The following is a 23222-nucleotide window of genomic DNA, read 5'->3' as shown; positions in this document are numbered from 1 at the left end:
ATAATACATGTATAAAGAAACGTAATAGCTAATACTGGATGGAATGGTATGAAATGGTCACAAAATTAAGAATATCTGGGATCACCTTGTTAGTTGCGTTGTTCTTAAATTATGTTTCATGGTCAGAAAATTCCTGGAGTCAAATCATGATCCATATAATTAGGTTATTGACTGTAATTACTGGCTCAGAAGAATGCCATTAGGTCATGGGGTTTTACAAAAATTACATTAAAGGTGTAAAATATGAAATACAATTCTAATGCACAATCCGTAACATTTAATATAGGACAAATCATAGAAGAGAAATGTGTAGCATAAACATCCTTTATACAGTTAGCAATACAATTTTAAAGATGTTGTGACTTTATATTTCTACAATGAAATACCTGGTAGAATGACAATTGTAATACTTTTGTAATTTAGTAAGTAATTGATTTGTTGGTATTTAGTACAAATGCAACTCAATGTTTGTTTATTTTTTTCATGTCTGTGTAACACTATGAAAACTAGTGTCACATCTGTCGCACTATCATTACAGATATTTGTGCATCATGTACAGACCGCTCCGGTGGCCTAGTGGTTAGAGCGTCCGCCTTGGATGCGGGAGGCCGTGGGTTCGATCCCCGGCCGAGTCATACCAGAGACTTAATAAATGGTACTAACAGCTGCCTCGCTTGGTGTTCAGCATTAAGAGGGTAGTGTTAGAACTGGTCGGCCTGGTGTCAGGATAATGTGACTGGGTGGGACATCATGCTACATGTCTGCGGCATGATGCCCCTGTGCTAGACATCACTATAAACTGCCTCATTGCAGACATATGACTGAAAAATTGTTAAAGCTACGTTAAAAATCAAAATCATACACATCACATCACGCATCATGTACACGTAACATTTAATAAATACACTGCGCAATCTTGCTACCAAACAAGTCATCACTACAGTCATGCCATGCCACTACATCTTCAGTGACAAATGCTGGGAAGTTTGATTTTTCTTCTCTTTTAGGACCATGATAATTCATTATTTCCAACAAATAACAGGAACTATCTCCATAGCCAATACAAGAATTTTCTGGTGTTTTTCCATAATCAGCACTGCTCTATTGTGCTTGTACCCACCAATTACACATGGGAATGACCAGTAACTTTACCACAAAATGCAATTACTTCTAGAGTGCAAAATGTTGGGCCATAACATAGGCCACATACAGCATTCCCTTTTGACATGGAATTATGAATGGTGCTGGCCTGTACTTATGACCATCTATAGTAGCTACTCGTAGCATAGGATTATGAATGGTGCTGGGCTGTACGTATGACTATCTATAGTAGCAACTGGTAGCATAGGATTATGAATGGTGCTGGGATGTACATATGACCATCTATAGTAGCAACTCGTAGCATGGGATTATGAATGGTGCTGGGATGTACTTATGACCATCTATAATAGCAACTCGTAGCATGGGATTATGAATGGTGCTGGGATGTACATATGACCATCTATAGTAGCAGCTCGTAGCATGGGATTATGAATGGTGCTGGGCTGTACGTATGACTATCTATAGTAGCAACTGGTAGCATAGGATTATGAATGGTGCTGGGATATACTTATGACCATCTATAGTAGCAACTCGTAGCATGGGATTATGAATGGTGCTGGGCTGTCCTTATGACCGTCTATAGTAGCAACTCGTAGCATGGGAATATGAATGGTGCTGGGCTGTACGTATGACTATCTATAGTAGCAACTCGTAGCATGGGATTATGAATGGTGCTGGGCTGTACATATGACTATCTGTAGTAGCAACTCGTAGCATGGGATTATGAATGGTGCTTGGTTGTACGTATGACCATCTATAGTACCAGCTCGTAGCATGGGATTATGAATGGTGCTGTGCTGTACGTATGACTATCTATAGTAGCAATTCGTAGCATGGGTTTATGAATGGTGATGGGATGTAATTATGACCACCAACGGTAGCAACTCGTAGCATGGAATTATGCAATTTTGGAAACATTTCTGCTGAGTCTAGACAATCATCCCTCTTCTGCATATGTTATATCCTCTGCCGGATTAATACTGCAAAAAATAAACACAGTGCTTGTCATGAATAGTTTTCACATAAAAGCCTCCCATATTCTTCAATAATTAATTCAGGAAAAAAGTGGCAGAATCTTTCATATTAATTAAGCACTAGCATTTTGCTACAGTGTAATTTGCAAGTATGAAATGAAAACAAGTGACTGTTTACATATTTTATTGAATTTTGATATGGGAAATTGTTATATCATTTCTGCCAAGACAGGTTCTTTTCAATTTAATCTTGGTTATCAAATTTCGAAAAGAATAATATGTAAACATTCACTTTAAACCATAATAGAAAAACTAAAATCTAGTCCCTTCAAAAACCAAAAGCCCTCAACGTTAATAGTTTCGGTTCAATTACAGATTCACCATAGTGTCATTCAGCAGGACATATAATTGTACAGCCATCAGAGCAATGTAGATGATAAAACAATAAACATCATTAAAAAGACTCTGGCCAAAATTAAAATTTTGCTTAAGGTGTTGTAAAATAAATCGATGTTACATTTACAAATAACTACAGAGAGGTGTAAAAAAAAATTTAAATGAATATATATTTTATGTACCAATCATTATAGAGAGTTGTAACAACTATTTTAATTGAAAACATTTGCATGACAATTACAACATTAACTGTTTTAATTAAGGTAACACTCACTTTAAAATTTAACTTTATACAGATAAAGGATGAATGCTTCTATGAAATGGAAGAACATGGTAGGAAAACAGTTTGTTATCATGACAAAAATCTGATGTAATTATTATGTGTACATGATACGGAGATTCATTTCCTGCATTTTAAAATAAATGGGGATGCTCCTCTACTTGGCAGTACATCAAGACCGTCATACTAAATACTGATATCATTGTTAAATACTCACATTAAGTATCCCAAATCATTAAAGTATAATGCTTGCAGCTATACCAATTTTTCATCCCCATTTTCATGATAAGCTGTATGATATGTAATCATATTATTTACATTATATCAGCTATACCAATTTTTCACCCCCATTTTCATGTGATCATATTATGTGCACTGTATATTATAAGTTTACCTTTTAATCCGACTTCATGATATGTATTTGGAGCAATCAGGCTTCAAAGACACAGATAACCTGGCTCCTATGTTTCGCTAACTCTGAGCAGTATGCATGTTTTCCGAGTGCATTTTCAATGTCACGAAGGACAGCATCAAACTTTTTCCAATATTCCTCAAACTCTTGTTGTTCCATTTTGGCATCCGGAGAATGACCACTGATTAGATTTCTATATGAACGAATTCGCTCCACACTAGCTCCTAGGCTGTTGTCCCTTGGTGTATCTAGTGGATCTTTTCCCCAGAGTGTTGATGGTTCAGGAACTGTGCTGACATTCCTAATAAGTGTATAGAGAAGGGAAAGATCAAACTGGTCTACTGTTCCTGTTGTCTGCCCCATTGGATCTGGATAAACCAGCTGGATTTGATGCTGATTAAGAAGTTGCTTACCACGTGCTGGTATCAAGTTGACTCTTTGGGCCAAGATTGCTTGATATATGTCTTTATACTGTTGTCGATCAAAGTACGTAAGAAGAACTTCCCTCATAGCTTTTCCACAAACGGTTACGAGAGCAACATTGAGACGAGCATGATTCATGTGTTCATGTGTTATGGGTGAATCAGGATCATGTTCCTAAATAAAAAGGAAAGTTAATTATTAGAACTCGACTATCACCAATAACTAAACATACATTACAATGACAATGTACCTGAAGATTGCACCAATGCCAGCATTGCAAAGAAAATGTTTCTTCTCATTTCTTCACACATAAGAACAGAACAAGGTTTCCCTTTAACTTCCTTCTTTTACGAAATGTGCACAAAATCAGACTGGGACTCCCCAATTTTAAACATAGTGGCGACATCTGCTGGGTAAATTTAGCATAGGAAGACGACAGAAAGAAACTGAAATAACTGTTTATGTCCAATCTGAATGGACTTTTCCGCAAGGCCAACCACTTTAGAATTTTATTTATATAATTAGATCGCATCTGTCTGATGAGATTCTATTCTACATTCTCAGGCAGATTTACCCCAAAATTAAGCCTCAATTAAATGAGGTATTTGAACACATCCTATAAAAGACAGCCTAAGTAAAGGAACATTCACACAGGTAATACATTCACCTTTGAACTTTCGTTTGACACAAAAGATGTTTCCCATTGTCTTGTAATTACATTAGTTGAAATAAACATCGAATCCTTCTTCGTTCAAAAGGAACGATTCTTGAAATCTCGTATGAGACATTGAGAAATAAGGTGTTTTCAACTTTTTGTACATTTATAATGATTACTCCAATATTGTTTTGATTTGATTATGATTACTATCTACATTTTGACACCTATTTCTTTTGTACATAACCTTGTACAAATTTGTTTTCAATTCAACATGACTAATTTGTGTAAAACTTTGAATAGTAACATATTGTTTGAATTGAAGGTTAACATTCATCTTTACAGCACAAATTATATATATATATATATATATATATATATATATATATATATATATATATATATATATATATATATATATATATATATATATATATAACGTACATGTACTGGTCAGTTCTATGTGAAATCCCCCATTACGGTCGTATAATTTAAATCCAAATACACTGTCTTATATCTAATTACTTTGAATTGAGTTGGAGGCAGCTACCCATAAAATGCCACTACATTCCAACATATATAATACTAACAAAATTGTTAAATATAGAATGCCAAATTCTAAATAATCTGTCCTAACTACCATTTTTATCAGTAATACCATAATTCAGCAATTAATTAAATATAATTTGTTCTAAATGACAAGTCAAACTAATACGTAAATAAAAGTCAACAAAGTTGAAACAGAACTTTTTTCTTCACAACAGGTCCTCAATAATTGTATATAACAAGGCCATTACAAAATTATCTGACACGTGGTTTCAAATAAGTAACAAACAAGCATACATAATGTAAACGTTTTAGTGAAAACAAATAGATCAACCATATGCACGGCTGTATCATATGCCGACATGGTCTTATAGCCACGTGCACTAAATACCTGAAGTGGAAATTTAAAGTACACTAACATTAATGCAATGAGGATGATAGACATAACAAAGTGTTTTTACCAAGATTTAAGATTGGAAATGACAACCTGCTCGAATATTTTCAGACTGATATAAAACACTGAAAAGTCTTATCAATGTAAATTAGATTATCCTCAATTTATATAAAAGGATAAGTTAAGCATTTTAATAAAATGGTAATGTTGGTATGTGGACATTTCACCTTATTTTATTTTAATCATGGCACAACAAAAAAATTCTGGCAGAAGTGCAAGTAACTAAAGCGACTAGATTGTTCATATATTAACAAATACAATTTGGGCTTCATATTGGCAAATTTAAGAAATATATTTTAGTATAGTGTTGTCTATATATATTATTTTTTTTTTATTTTGCTTGCATAACCGTAGATTTCATATGCGGTCTGAATAGGTGTTTACTAGTTTTAAAATAATTGTAAAATTGAACATAGTGCAAGTCTGGGGTGATTTCCCATTAGCTGGTTCAGTTATGTTGGTATTGTTGCGATGTGTGATAATGTTACATTTGTCACGTAGAAAAATATTGTGTGTAAGTATGCAGATAGGGTGGAGAATTGTTAATTAACTCATTCATATTTCCTAGATTTTGTATTTACTATTAGGCTCTATATGTATTTAGTATTGTGGTTATACATAATTTGAGTTGAAACATTATTTGGACAACACATTGGAGTTACAAACCGCTCACATTATTAGTGGGACTACAATAATTTGGAATCTATTCTTAACAACCATCATTGTGCATTATCAACAAGGTATTATTGCCGCATTCCAACATAATTGCATGTTGTATGAAGCTATTTGATATATTAAATATATCACTGCCTTCTCCCATGCGAACTGTTCTCAGACTGTGTTATCTAGTCGGGTATAATAACCTCGCGAATGACTGAGGCATTTGAATGCCTAACCAGACAACACTACATAAGAGAAGGAAAAGACCCTTCTTGAATAGTTTCCCCCCAACTCATTAATGTTCAAAATAATTTACCTCATCCAAAAACCACATGTGAAATGGTGGTGAGAAATGGAACATATTATCTTCAGTGACATCTTGAGATTCTGGACTTTGTACACACAGCTCATATTTTAAATTGGGGTCCAGGCGAGAGGTAATATTTCTGAGATTTAGAGTAATGAACTTTCTAACTCTGGTCCACAACTTCGCATCTGGTGACTCGGTTTCATCACTCACCATCCTCTTGACTCTCGCAAACACAACACGATTACTATAGTGCAAGATTAATCTGTGAAACAGGTCAAGGTCGTAAACAGCGCAATTGCAGAACAATAGATTTTCTGATGTCTCCATCTTTTTGGCAACTGGCCAGCGACGTACAAATGCCGCAAGAAGTTCATTGAAGATGCGAGGTTGCATAACGTTTTCTGTAAGGACAAAGCACAGGACTGACGTGCTCACTATATTTGGATGTTTGTTGTGAGAAATAACTTCTGTTGGAGATTCCTGATGAATCATGCAAGGGGTCAAGAAGAAGTCCTCCTCCTAAAAAGTATATATATAAACGCTATCAATCACAAAAGTCTATGTGACTCGTGTACATTTTTCCTGAACGTTAAATTGGTGGTCTGATTTCGTTCAAATCGATTATTAAAAAATTGAAAGGTGTACGAAGTTGTAATACAATAAATGTCAAAGCAAACATGATATAATATATAATTATTAAATGTACCTGAAAATGTGAAATGTCAAGTTCTATGTTAGTTAATGATACTAGTATTATCGTATTTACTCTGGTGTTCAAACAATTTGCAGGATAATAAAGGTTAGGTGTTTTTACATCTTGCTAATTTAATTAGGATCCAGACTATAGACTCTAGAGGGATGATCAGTGATATAAATACCTGATCTGTGCTGATCTAAGGACCTGATCAATGCTGATCTAAAACCTGATCTGTACTGTCACATTGATAAATTATTACAAATACGTAGGATACGGCTTTTGTGCAATGCATGTAGTATATTAATATTATTATCATTATTTGATTTGCAGTTTAGACAGGGATGTAAGGGTGCCAAGTCTTTGAATTATGTACATGTAGTGTTACAATCATTGTGGATAACATAGGAAACTATTGTGCTTAAAAATGTGTGATTTCAGGCATGGCAGTAATAATAATGATAATAATAATAATAATAATAATAATAATAATAACAATAATAACAATAATAATGCAAATGATGATGATGAACTTTTAAATATATTCAGAAGTCAATCAATTCTAAGACTCCATACCATAAAAAATAATTTCCCTTACATGTGATAAATACTGTTACAAAATTTCATAGTCTGAAGAAATCATGAAGTATTTCCTTTGTGAATAAAATCAAAACTGTCATTAAGGTCATATAATCTGCGTTCATTGCAAATCGCTGTTGAAAATTAGTCCATAAAGTTTGCTTTTATCAAACATGTAAAAACATAAGTGAAGATAGTCACATTAATACATAAGTTGAAATTGTTTTACATTTCATTTTGGCTATTTGAAATGGTTCAAGATGCTGAGTTCGCTCTACACCATGAAATAATTTGGATATTGAGTACATGGTTATTTCTGGATGACCCCACTTATTGTTGCAATGCAGATGGGAGCAAGAGAATGGACAAAGTATGCATGCAAGCCGGGCATATGTGCAATTTGTAAACAAGATTTAGATGAAATGTAGTCATGTTCATTAATACAATCAATCAGAGATTAAGATAACAAATTCCTGGTTTTCAAACCATATCAATTCAAAACAAAACATGAAATGTCAATTTTAGTTGTAGCACGTTTGGTTCAACGAATGTCAAATCCCGAATTAGCATTCCAAAATTGAAATACTAGTCCAGACTGAAGAAAACATATTATATTCCAGATTTTATTTTCCTCTCTTATCATATATATATATATATATATATATATATATATATATATATATATATATATATATATATATATATATATCTTACTTAAGGCCAAACTCCACCGACATGTTTAACCATATATGACTAACAATTGTAATACATTTTGATCAAAAATAAATGCTAATATTGCTAAAGTAAGCAAATTCAGCTTCTACATCATGCCATTGTTAAGTATGAGTGTTCCACCCAGGATTCTAATGGAAGGAGACATAGTGTCCTGCATTCTTTAGAATCTAGAGATACACATTTCCGAGGGATAAAGGAAAAAAGTAAACTTGATGAAAAAATGATAACATTATTTGATTTGACATGTTGCTACGTAACCTTTTCACCAGCACTGTTTTCCTTGGATACTGAAATTGCTGTAATCAATGCTTTATCACACACTTCACATACTCTTGGAAAATGAACGTGTTTGAATATCTGGTTCACCCGAATTAAGCTGCACCATTTTTCCATTCTTGTCACTAAGATTGAGTGTCCAACCATTATTTAACAATATTTATTATAATATTTATTATAATAATTCAACTTTTTCTAAATTATTTTTATTTACAAATTATTACATAACTGATTAAATGACAAAAAAAACAACACTTTTTGCAGTTCAAATTTGACAATTTCTTACAGTTATGGAATTGATCATCTTAGACTGCTAATTCACAATCTCACATGTCCACATTTTAGCTTCCACGATAGTTGTCTTGTCCGATTTCAAATAAATTCAATCAAGTTCCACCCAAGGTTTCACTTGTTTAATTTTCAGGAAACCCTTTCTTCATCAATGACACAATTTGAATTATTTACACCCAGCCATGTGAATACCTGATAACAATACATTGTTCATTCACAATGTAAACACTCTATATTTCCCACTCAACACTTCCACCTGCCACAATGGTCATCATACAGAGTGTCCTTAATACGATCTATCTATCTATTAACAAGCAGGTAAACTATAATTCAATCACATTTTCATTTGATTTCAACCAAATATGAAGTCAAACTTTAGCTCAACGATAACTTGGGTGAGTTATTGATGAGCACATTTGGTGGGGGGGGATTTCTATGAGTTGATTTATTTATATACGACATCACGATGGGAGATGATCACTGTAGTATTAGAGTATTTTGCTTGAAATCTGTTAAACTACCAGAGAAGCTTTACCTTCATAAGAACGTAGATGAGTTTGATGATGACCAAATATTTACCTTGAATTACGGAATTTTGATCATCTCAGAATGGCCATACCAATGACTAGTGTAATAGCACACACATTTGGATCGTTGTCAAATTAGCTGTGAATAATAAATCCAGAAAGGTTGCAAATATTCAATAACAAGAATATTTTATATTTAGACAAAGATACCTTTGACCCGTCATCAGTATAGAATAAGCTTATATCCGACATATGACCTATGTTTCATTCACACATTTGACTCCAACCATATTTACAACATGTTTTTAACTCAAATAAAATCATACATGAATAAGATATTGACCATGATTGACAGTGATTGACATAATTGATAGTGATACGTTCCTTGATTGACTGGACTAGGTATACCATTAGAATATGAACACATTGAATTAATAAGTGTTATTTAGTGGAAACTGATGCGTTGGGTATCTTAAGTGTAACAATATCCCCTATGTATTTGATATCGATTAGATGCTCAGACAATATTTCAAAGCTATATTGCTTGAAAAGCTTTGGAAACCAATGAGAGGTTGAACTGGTTTGTGAATAAGGTAGTGTTCAAATCCTTTAGTTCAATTTATCCAGGCCTCCTGTAAACAGTTCTCCTCAGCACGGTTTGCTGTAAGCTTCATGAAGACCTGATGTAGACTTAATATTTACAGAGTTATTCCCCTTGAATGTCACATATAACATATCGTCGGATTTGAATAACTTTATAACACGCTTGCATCAAAATACTTTGTTTTATGTCAATGAAATTTCTTTAAAAGCTTTTTACTCTCCACATTTCCGAAAGGTTTCCTGATTAGTTGGTTAGTACCATATTTAAGAACGTTCCTACCCTTGGCAGAATTAGAATACCTGAAAGGCTTGCAAAACAAGAATTCACATGCTTGACTGCAATTGCATTATCAAGAACTTAGAGGATATCAATGTTAAAAGAGAAATTGACCATGTTTGACTTGTTTTCGATGTCTGACTCAATACTAAACCATATTTTCAGTGTCACACCCTGTCATAATTGGGTACATTGGACATGTGTCAGTTTTATACTACATTTATATGTAATGTTAACTCTTGTATTAATTAATAATAGCGTACATTCTTTAGTCTGTAAGCTAAAGTCACTTATCAATGTGTGTCTGTGTAAGATAAATGTGTAACTGTAGTAGACACTGTCATGTTGAAGCCATTGGGTTATTAGTTTATGGGTCAAAAGAGGGAGCCTAAAGCAGTCCACAATGATGACACGTATAATCATAATCATTTGGGCAGGTAAATAGAATAGGTTCTCAAATATAACTCATGTTGAAACATGTACACATGGTTCCTAATATGAAATGGGAAAATGGGTATGAAAGATAATATTAGCATTTGTAAAAATGTTATTCTGTCGTTGTTTATTTCCTGACTGCTCAGGTAGCCTAAGAGGTAAGAGCGTCCTCCTAGGATATGGGAGATCGTGTGTTCGAACCCTGGCCAAGACATAACAAATACAGTAAGAGGTTAGTGTTACAACTGGTTGGCCTGGTGTCAAGAGAATGTGACATGATGGAACATGATGCTACATGTGTGCGGCATGATGTTCCAGTATTAAACATCACTTTAAACTGCCACACTGCAAAGATTGTAGCAATATGACTAAAATTGTTAAATCTTCATTTTAAATCAAAATCACACACCGTCGCACAAGTATATTTCCTAGTTGTGTTGATTTTTTCATTACTCATGACAGCCTTAGCTGAGACAGATCTGCATCATTTATACACAATCTAAAGCCTACCATGCCAGGGTTCATCGATTATTTTTTCTTCAGATTATGAGTAAGAGTGGCTGTTGAAATGATACTGTTCAAAAGGTATTTCTCTTCAAACAACTGGGTACTATATATCATAGTGTATAATCATCATTCTCAAAAAAACTTGAATTAATGTAATGCCTGGTTTCTGTCTGTCAAGCGTGGTCAAATTGTGTTTAGTAGTATTAAAGAAACCATAAAATGTCATTATATTGCTAGAAATAGGGGGAAATAGGATGAATGATGGGATATTTAAGCTTTAAATTAAATTGTGAATCCCTTTATATAATTTCCAATGAACTGAATGGAGGACCTATTCAATAAAGGCGTGGTATGGCATGGAACCATATGTATGTGTTTTGACTTTGGCCACCTTCTGAGTAGATTCATTCAAAAAGGCAATACATCAACATAAACAGAAGTAATCACTTTGAAAATGAAATGCAATACAATCGTGTAACATTTTCTTCCAAGTTCGATTATGTCTTCAGAACGTCCCTCGTATTTCTTTTAGAAAGGTGAAAGGTGGTGCTGGTGGATGACATTTCGTTTGTTGGCAGGCAGTATCTTACCATGATATTTCTTGTTAAAGTTTAGCTGAATATAAAGTTAGTGTTTCCTGTATTTGTGACCTTTTTAAAACTCTTCGGCTTTAATACCAATCTTGGTAAAAGAAAAACAATGCCAAAACATGAATTTTCACATTGTATGAAAATTCTCTGCCAAACTGTATTACATTAATCACATTTAATGCCAAAGAGGCACAAAACATGGGTCAAAATATAATGGTAGAAAACATTTTTCCAAATACACATACATGTACCATACAGCATGACCTGATGACCCAGGGAAGGATATCAATAATAAACTGGTTTGTTTTAAGAAACATTTTCCTATGTCACTTATCAAAATACAGGTCATACTTAATTAAAGACGAAAACAACGGCACTGGACAAGAAAGGTCTTAAATGCCACCCCATCACTTTTAGATGGATACAGAAATCCATGAATCTTGTGAAGGAACACCAGCTGAATTCACCCTGTCAGAAGTCTCGGATGAGAAATACATTTTGCAGTAGTGATTATACAAATTGTAAAGAATTTAATCTATTATAGACTAATCTGTCTTTTAAAATCTGACATAAGTTATTTATTTTTTCACAACATTTATTCATACAACTACAGTTTTACTATTTAAAGTGTCATTTTATATTGCAAGGTAATAACCCCAACAACATGTGTTGTTTGAACTCTGATAACAATTGCAACAAAACAAAACAAAAGGTAAAACTTATACTATTATTGTCATTAACTGACCTTCACCCCATTTTCATCGAATGACCGTGCCTTTGCAATGATGTTTAACTGCTGCATCTGTCCCAGGATGTCATCTTTCTTGTCGTGTAGTTCTGGATTCCTCTCCTTTGCATAGATGGCATCTGGCGAAGACAAACAATACTTGTATATTCCGATGAAATGTTTTGATAAGACATGACCTGTTTTGTTTAAAAGTACAGGCTGGTTCACTGCCTAACTGCCTTATCAATATATTACATTTGCACAGTTTTATATTGAAAAAACCCATATCTTTTCTTGGAAATGTGTTATATACAATTGCATTGAATAGAAAATAAGGAAACCACATCTACGTAAATGACATCTTACACTCTTAAACTATTATCATGCATGTGATGTCATTGTAACAATATTCTCATATTAATACGAGTAAACATAAAGAGATGATAATACAAATTACAAACACTAATTTGCATTTCTTTATACTCGTGTTAAATTATAGTGTACCAAACAGCGCAATCCATCTATAGGCTAGCATAATTAGTAATCTGGTCACAAAATCATTATGATTGGTATGAATTAGTCCGTATCGGACACTACATCATGCAGTATATTGCGGGGGACAATAACAAAACAGAGACTGAGTGAGTTGATGTATATACTAACGAACGCTAAATTATCAAGTGATTGACCCATTGCCAAGACTTATTTTCATGGTGCTTTGCTTAACATGTAAGGGCTAGGAAACACCACAATGTGTGCTGGTGGAACAATTAGTATTTCTAAATATTCAGCAGCTGTATATGGCATTACCTGTAATGAGAAACAAACATCATCAACATAATATGTCAGAGATTAAGACTATATCAAAGTAATGTAAATTCTCCAGCCAATGTATTGCAAGTTGTAGGAACAAAAATGAATAGCCAATGAAGCTAGTTACAAACTACAAACCGATCAGTTCAGGAGTAAGTTTTCCCTGCTTTTGGAACTCATGCCATTTCTCCATCATATCAGGGCGATTCTCCTGCAAGAACTTCTCAGTCTTGATGGAGTCCTTGTCACCAATTAAAGTCTGTGGACCCTTACTGAAAAGTAAAATATATATGTTGTACTGTTTGTAAAACTGATCGTTAAGTTGCCCGTACACTACTTGTACTACTGAAATAGCGAAATCATCATCTTTGTTGTCAGATTAAGAATTGTCCGTCTCTATTGTAACTCTCAATAATTAGATATCTCCCTCCGAAATTATAAAACATGACTGCTGTTCTCCCCATCAGGGTGGAGCAATCTGTCAGTTTCACTGAGCTAAGGACATGTGTCATTGTGTCACACCCAGACTCATCATCCTGACACAGGGCCAACCAGTCATATTATTAACCTCTTAATGCTGAACACCAAGTCAGAGGTAGATGCTAGTACTATGTCTGATACGTCTTTGGTATGACGCAGCTGGAGTTCAAACCCATGCCCTCCCACCTCATAAATGCTGCTCTAACCAATTAGTTACTGGAGTGGTCATTCTCGATAAGTATGTTCTAACCTCAGGAACCCAATTACTGTCTGTGATTTAATGCAAACGACTGACACTTGGTTGGAATTTTCCTTATTCAAGAATGATGCACATGAAGGACTAAAATATTCATTGCCGATTTTCAAGTCTATACAGCTCAGATTTCTTCAAACGTGTTGATTTTCGAAGTGGATGAAACATAAAGCCACTGTGAAATAGTCCGAACTATTAAATACCTGATATTGGATTGTTACATATTATCAACATAACAATGAGTCCAAAACTCCTACCCAAATTATTTTAGGTTCAATAGTAGTATTAATGGTCTAAATGATGCATACAGCAGCACATATTGGCAATGAAACTAAGAGTAAAATTGATCATAGTAGTAACTTATATTTTTCTGTGTGTCCATCATTCAATTCAATGCCTCTAATTTAACTGTAATACTCTCTAATACCTGTGATTATCTATAACGCTGGTAACTATATAGATTTACTTATTTATAATACTTGTCGATAAATGTCTGTAATTGTCATCTTCAGTCTCAGTTTATAAAATAATAGGATGGACTCTAAGTAAAAAGCAATCTGACCAAAATCAGATCACTGCTGTCATACGTGAATATTTGACGGCGACCACTTATGTATTATGTTCTGGTTTCCGTATAATTTTCTAAGCCAATGGAGATGAAGCTGTCAGAAATTGTAAAGTAATCAACTCATTCGGCACGCATTGATGCTCTTTATCTATACTGCTCAGTCTCCCAAATGCAAAGATATAACAAATTATCTCACTTGCTTGTAACATTTGCAATTATTGGCATGCCATAGGTCACCAGAATATAACTCCTCAGTGGTTCATGTCAGAGATTCATTGACAACAGTAGAGATCTGATTTGAATGAGATTGAGCAAAAACAAATGTCATTTTGTTAAGAGAAAGAAAGAAAAGAACTAATGCTATTTTTTTTCACCCGAAGAAAATAGTTGTGCCAATTTCTTCCTGAAATTCAAGAAACAAATACTGATCTTCAGCGGACATCTGAATTCCTGCCTGGTTTAAGGTTTCCTCAACACTGCGTTGAATGGGCTGAAAACATGAGTGAAGAAAAATAATTTAGACTTATATGACTTTTTATTAGTTTGATATATTCTTATCCTGTACATTTTAATATTATGAGCATCATTTGCATATGTATTAACATCACAAAATATTCATGTAGAAATACTAGTGCGCTTGTTAATTTGACAAAGATGCAATGCAAATGTGTGATCTTACAAATGTTTATTGCATGTCTTGTATTTAATGTGACAAAAGCTTACTGTAAATGTGTAATATTACAAATGTTTATTGCATGTCTTGTATTTAATTTGACAACGACCAATTTAAATGTGTAATCTTACAAATGTTTAATCTTACAAACATGTATTGAATGCCGCCTTTTATTTAATTTGACAAAGACTTAATGTAAATTTGCCATCTTACAAATGTATAATCCCACAAATGGGTATTGTATGTCTTGTATTTTAATTGGACTGTATATATTTAATCTTGCTCATGTGTATTGCCTGTCTTGTATTTAATTTGACAAAGATTTACTGTAAATGTATATCTTACAAATGTGTATTGAATGCCTTGGACTTAATTTGACAAAGGCTTGATGTAAATGTGCCATCTTTCTCAAAGCTTTAAGTTTTGGAAAGTCTAAAAATCCTGACTATATTCCAGATCAAAGAAGTTCTAATAAAAAAGACCTGTCAAAACAAATGATATATGAAGAAACATTTAATTGTGCTTTTTTTAGAAGCGACTACATATTATAAGAAATATTTTGATGTAAACCCATGTCAATGTTACTTTTAAATAAGGAGTAGCAACATATTTAATATGGCTGTCCAGACAACCATATGTAAGGTCTCATCTACATTTCATTTAGAGCTAAACAGATGTCAAGTGAAAATTCAAGTGAATAATATAAAGCCTAATAATGTATATTAGAAATGACAACATTTTAATTTAGAACCAAACATATACCAAAGGAAGTCTTGAAGTTAAAATCCAAAGTTAATCATGTCCATCAATGGATGAAAGGTAGCTACCTCTGTTTGAAGGAGTCAAGTAGTCAGACTTTGCGACCATATTGGTGAAAATAAATGTTAATTCACTGGATTACATTTATGCGATGGCCGTCCAGTATTTATGCAAATGGTACGTTGCTGAAGTTTTAATGCACATGTGTAGCTTTTCAATCTTTTGGCGATTCTAATGCGATAGAAGACGCGTGACAAAAGTCGAATGGAGCGGAGGCTGGTTTCACGCTTGCACTCCTTGTGTTAATTTATAGCAGAGATTGACATCTAATTGATTAAAATAGCACGTCTCTTTATAGCTCGCAGACTCATCTGCATATTGTAGGACCAATAAACTGGCTTTTGTACTACAATATAAATGGCGGAACACATTGAAGAGATTGTATCTATCCCTAAAAATCGAAAACATCGCAGTGCATAAAGAAATAGTTGCTTTGGACTTTGCACCAGCGATAGTAGATATTCAGATAATGAACACATGACGTTTATATTTTAGATTCCATTACTAAAACCGAAAACAATTCTTGAGAAGTGCGGACGTTAGGTGAGAGCCTGAGGATGGGGAACCTTTACTAGTGACAACATTACAAGATGGACATATATCTGCAGTAAACATTTGATAGGTCGGAATAGACCGATAACAGATCATCCCAACCCTTTCCCAGTAACACTTACATAAAATCAGGTTCATCATTTACATCTATTTAGAAACCAGAACATATTCGATGACATCGGGGGTGGGGATGTTTTAAATCAATATATGTGCTAGATTTTAATCAATATATGTGCTAGTAATGCAAAGACTTTCAGTTCCATCATATATGGGCAGATCTAACAGTTTAACAGATAGGGTCTAGGTAAATACAGAAATAAAAGATAAAATCCACAAGAGCTCAAACTTTAAAGAGTATATATATATATATATATATATATATATATATATATATATATATATATATATATATATAATACCATTATATATATATACACACACATGCACAGATGACTTAACAGCAGAAATAGGAAAACACATGTTTAAAATTCATTGAAACGAGTAAATTTTTCGCATAAATTAGAATTGACCAGTTATATATATATATATATATATATATATATATATATATATATATATATATATATATATATATATATATATATATATATATATAGTCCTGCATAATCATTAATTTATGCTTCATAATTATATACAGTCCTGCTTAGTGCAAGGTGATAAGGGATACTTAGGGTCTCGCAATCATCTCAGATATCGAAAACAAATATTTTAACAAATTTTTTCTTGCAGGTGCCTAAATAATGGTAGGTTACTACAGTATTGATATATAAAACTGTCCAAAATTATGTATATACTAAAAATAAACTAGTAGTGGGACCGATGAGGAATAATTTATGTATTACCAACATTTGCAGTTTGTATATTACATATTAAGAAATAGCTTCTTGTTTATTATCTGGAAACCTTTATTCAGATATTTATTTTAAGTGCAAACATAAAAACACGAGTAAACAAACTTATAAATCTCATACATTTAAAATTCAGCTGTGATATGTAACATATTTACTTATGTCTTCTGATTCATTTTGTAGATGCCAGAAGAGGACATTATGTAAAGAGCAGCTCTTGTTTGTGATGCTAGGACACAAACTACCTAATATGGCAGTGATGTGGTTGCCAATACAAGTATAAAGGAGACGACAGTGATTCCAAAACGGTGGAAACCTCCTTAAAAATAGAAAAAAGTTGCATCACCAATGATGTTATTTCTATATTCTATCTAAAAGTAACATGATTCATGAATATTTCAGAATGGCATGTTATTTACTAAATGATGCATATTTCTACATTGTCATCAGTTTTAAAACTTTTTTCTGTTATATAACACCTGAGCCGTGTTGAGTATTGCACACACAATCTCTAAAGATATTTTCTACTTATTGTCTTTTTACAAAACCTTTTTTCATTATTCAAATTTTTTACACTTTTGTTTGACAATTGTTTCTGTGTAGCCATTTGTTACACTTTGTTTTGTTTGCCCTTTGCAAACTGCACAAGTCTTTTGACATACCTTGCCTCCTTGTTTTCTTAAATTTTTGCATTTTTTGTTTTGCATTAATCAATAGTGATGTGAGACCAACATTTTCATAAATTAGCTCTAGTGAAGTTCACTCAATCTCACCGAATGTAAAAGGAATTAGCCACATATGAAAGTGATACAAATGACGGAATGGAAACGGAACTGAACACCGAACTGGAAATGGACAATGACAATGAAAACGAAACTGACACTAAACATGAATCTGAATACACAAATGAAACTGAAGTAAATGAAGATATCACAAATGTGAATATGGAGGAGGTAACCAGTTCCTCCAGAAACTAACATAAATAATTTCCTGCCCACAAAAGGGAAACTTTCAACATTAAAATTAGAACTAAATACAATTCCTACAAATATATAACCCTGGATGTGACAACCTGTTGGAAAATAGAAAAATGGAGGGAAAGAACTTCAACTTATAATGTTAAATGACTTTAAAGGAGAGGACACAGGAGGGGAGAGGTAGTCACCTTTATAAAAAGTATAAAAAAGGAATATCCTTGGAATTAATAAATGAATGAGCCTTTTTTGCAGGATCAATGATTAACATTTTAATGGAACAAATCCACTTCATATATATATATATATATATATATATATATATATATATATATATATATATAAATTCCGGCTAACAAATATACACAGCAAACATTTTTAGAAGCTCTTTTTAAATAAAATACTCTATGGAAATTCTTATAATATGGGGAGATTTTAACTAGGTGGGGAAATAACATAGATAGGGTGAAGGAACTAGCGACAAATGACACGATATTTTTAATTCCGAAATCTTCTCCAAAAACACAAGCTGATATATTCAGAAGATTGAATATTCTGACAAGGGGATTTACTTATGAATACAAAGAAAAGAAAATCAAGGGAGCACAAACTATGACAGTAACATATACGTAGATGCAGGAATAACGGAAACTAAAATATCCCATCACAAACTCATAAACCTGGAGATAATGATGCTAAATACATGTAAATGGGCTAGAAGGACATGGAATATAAAAATAAAATATTGGAAGATAAGGAGTTTATTAACGAAAACAAAAAACTGATAAGGGTTTTTATTATGAAGGGGAATAAGGACATACTATAAGAATGGGACAACCTAAAAAAACAATTTTTAAAGACTATTAGAGAAAAACATAATGGACAAATAAAAGAAATATTCTAAAGGAAAAATATTACAGGAAGAGAGAAGAGGACAAAGTTTTAGTCTTAGAAGGGAAACACATGACCTTCATGTGGATAAAGTTCGATGCGTAGACATCGCAGGGCTATGCCACAAGGCACCACATGAAGTAGCAGGCCCGCAAAACCATATCAGAAAACCCCACATGAAGTATATAAACACTACAACAAAAACATGGGGAGTAATAAGCTACCCTCGGCTAACCCACTAATAAATTTCTAAACCCTTTTGTACTTTTTTAATCGCATAAAGTAAATAATAAAGAGGAAGGCCTAACTCGAGTCAGGAGAAACACATTTAATAAAGGAAGTGTGGAGCCCGACTCGAATACACCTGCCTCATGTTGTGAAAAATAGTTTTCCTTTAATACTAGGACCGTCAGAACATGGTATAAAACTCTAGGATTTATTTTATTTTCATTTGTAGTACACAGTTCACTCGCCAAAATTATAAAATGCAAATCAAATTAAAAACTTGTTTACCCATGACAGAACAAACAAACAGACATGAAAAGTGTATATATATATATATATATATATATATATATATATATATATATATATATATATATATATATATATATATATATATATATATAATCGTAAGAAAATTGGAGAAATTGACAAAGTTTATAGCCGTTCCTACATACAAACTTTATAGCATACGCACACTGTAGCATTGCCACACGTAGCACACGCGGAACATAGGAGATACTTGGCAAAGATGACCAAAAGATCAAGGATTGGAAATCTGAAAAAGTGATGAGACCCATTTTCGGACGATACCCTTTAGAAAACACTACTTAAAAAAAAAATAATCCGTCAAAAATTTAGTTTTAAACTACAATAAAACAAGCACACACACCTTGGGGGATACAAAAATACATGAAAACACTTTATTTTGGGGGGGTTAAGTGGTGGGGGCATGTGTCCGGTACCCATCTACCCATCCCATAAAACACTAAACAGAAACAACATGTGTTATGTCTTACATTCTCAAATTATCCACTAGTCATACTTGCACTCCTTTTGTTAATTTGTAGTATCTATAAGGTGATTTCGTGTTGTCAGAGATTTCATCGAATTAGGCCTATTATGATAAAAAGTAAGGCTTCTTAGGTACAATAGCGCCGCCAAAATGTTGTCCAGTAAATGGGCAAAATACAAAATAATGATTTGATTTTACTTTCCAGCACGTAAACTCCGTGATTTTAAATTATCTGTAGGAATCCATGATCAGCTGCATATGTATTGGCACTGCTTGCAATGAAATTTCCCGAATTAACAAGCTAAATTGTGACAGTCCAATTCTGAAATTGGAGACGTGGCTACTTTTTCGAAATTTAATTCAGACGTTTTATATCCAGATTTAGATTCGGAAACCAGCCTGAAGACTGAAAACAAAGGGATTAACCACCGCTGACGTCTCGATGCCAAATCAGGCATCTTTCAAGGAAAACCATATTTCATCTTGAGTGATTTTATTATTTGATTTCTTTTCTTTCTTTACTTAATGAAAAAAGCAAAATTCATGAACTTTAATTCTTTTCAGATTCCTGGTAGAATGGGAAATCTTCTCTCTCTCTCTCTCTCTCTCTCTCTCTCTCTCTCTCTCTCAGGAAACAAATAATTATATACCGTTTGTAGAGCTCGATTACATTATTTTTTTGCAATAAAACTGAGGAACCTAAAATCTGAGTTTGGTTATTCATTTAAATTTAGGATATGTATGCACGCATGCATTCACTTGATTGCACTTTAATTACATATACTGTAACTACATGCATCCACAATGGTGACAGCCATTTATACAGACGCTACCAAAGGACGTCACGATATTGGTGATTTTCAATTACAGTTGCAAATACAGTGTAATTGTAAATACTTACTCAATTACACCAGTTGCTTTGTATTTGAACCCAAGTCTGTTACATGTATGTAGGACTCTGGTTCCTCTATTCTAGGGAATATATGTCACCTGCATGTAAACCTGGGGTAAAAGTGCAACACCGAGACTGGGCTAATAAATAGTTATTGGATATCAGTATGTGCATTTTACTGTGCAGGAACATGTGAAACAAAAAATGCACAGTGACTGGGAAATATTATAACTGGTTCTCACATTCTAGATTGTATTCACCACATAAACCATGTAAACTGTTCCACACTTTATCCCTCTTCTGGAGCTATCAGTGGCCAAGTGGTCTAATACTATCACCTTCACAGATTACTTGCACATCTCATCTCTGCATGATTTCGGGGGCTCATCCATGTGGGTATTTGAAAAAGCTTGTTGGTAGCTTCCCAGTTATCGCTCCACCAAATATACTGACCAGCACATATATACTATCATTACTAAAAAATGATATTAAAACCCACTAACCAAACCAATCATGTCTTCCTCTAATCCGATCCTCCAGGTCCTTTACTAGGTTTCCTGGCTAATGGCTTATATGGAACATGGAACATATACCACTCACCATGCAGCTATGTTACAAAGCAGGTTAGCATGAAACAGATGGTGATTAGAAGCCAAAGGTGCATAATAAAGTAAAAGCGAGAATGCTGTAAATGGTATATTAGCATGTATTTTTTTTTTTTTGGTGCAGAAATGGATCAAAACTGAATCTGATGCAAACGAAACCCAATTTACAGTCTGCACCTTGTGATTCACCCAATATAAACCCTAGATTCAATTTAAAACACACTTTTATCTTTTTAAAAGCAAAAGGAATACATTTTGTGCATATCAACAAAAGAACCCTATTGGCAGAGAAAAATCAAGCCACACTCTTTAGAAAAGGATATACAGAAATATTTTGCAGTATTTCTCGCCAAACTATTTGTCCCAACTATGATGTATCTGTCTTCAATTTTGTTGAATACTTTTATGATGTGTTTCGTTCTATAGCAATTAGGCTGAGTATGTTCACTATAGCATTTAAACAGCTTCAAGAAATGATGAGTAATCAGTTATGAATTTCAAGCCCAATGAAATGTGTTTGCAAACGGATTTGCAACATAAAATAGAAATGATACTGGTCAAACTGCAATGGAATGAATATATTTAAATCATATATCATCACGTCAGTTCATGTATGAGATTGTTAAATAAGACAAGGACACATCTATCAATGAAACATAGGTTAATATATCACACAAGTTATATATATATATATATATATATATATATATATATATATATATATATATATATACGCCCATACAGTAAGTACTCATCTACTTGACTCAAATGCTCTATATCTAAACTTGTATGACCACCACATTCATGGACAGCTGCTTTCAAATTGTGATTATTCATAGTATTTTTGTTGTAATTTCCACATTAGTGATAATCAAAACTTGAGTAGTATTCATGCTCATTGTTGAGAGGTTTTGTGAAACCCAGATCTGTGTGAAAACATTTCAATGCCTGCACTGCTCTTGAAATGTAAAAGACAGATGTAGCCATTATAATCTTTATGTTTGAAATTATTGTAATTTTAAATAGTTGATATATATATATATATATATATATATATATATATATATATATATATATATATATATATATATATATATATATATATATATATATATATATATATATATATATATATATATATATATATATATATATATAGCTTTAAGTAACTACAGTTTTATTGGTAATTCTAACAAATAAAATCACCTCAACAGCACACTTGAGAAAGACTTAAAATGAATATACTTCATTTATTTCTCCAATAAGGTCATATTGGTTGACAGATGCAATGGGACCAAAATGGATGACAAATGCAATGGGGCCCATACTGGATGACAGATGCAATGTGGACATATTGGATGAC

General features: G+C 33.1%; 1 protein-coding gene across 1 annotated transcript in view; it reads right to left on the bottom strand.

Annotated features, from left to right (window-relative positions):
* Positions 1-811: 811 nt before the first annotated feature.
* LOC149789693 (uncharacterized) overlaps positions 812-23222 on the bottom strand; it is a 56028-nt gene continuing 33617 nt past the window's right edge. The window contains exons 4-9 of the mRNA XM_089971706.1: positions 14941-15056; positions 13404-13537; positions 12471-12592; positions 6218-6730; positions 3146-3760; positions 812-2081 (exon numbers count right to left, since the gene is read on the bottom strand). Coding sequence (XP_089827832.1) covers positions 3182-3760; positions 6218-6730; positions 12471-12592; positions 13404-13537; positions 14941-15056 — 1464 coding nt within the window. The 3' untranslated portion in view covers positions 812-2081; positions 3146-3181. The remainder of the gene's footprint in view (positions 2082-3145; positions 3761-6217; positions 6731-12470; positions 12593-13403; positions 13538-14940; positions 15057-23222) is intronic.

The sequence above is a fragment of the Sinohyriopsis cumingii genome, chromosome 10 (assembly GCF_028554795.1).
Source record: "Sinohyriopsis cumingii isolate HCF-2022 chromosome 10, ASM2855479v2, whole genome shotgun sequence".
Taxonomy (NCBI): Eukaryota; Metazoa; Mollusca; class Bivalvia; order Unionida; family Unionidae; genus Sinohyriopsis; species Sinohyriopsis cumingii.
The sequence above is the reverse complement of the archived record's forward strand: the minus strand, read 5'-3'. Positions and strand labels throughout refer to the sequence as shown.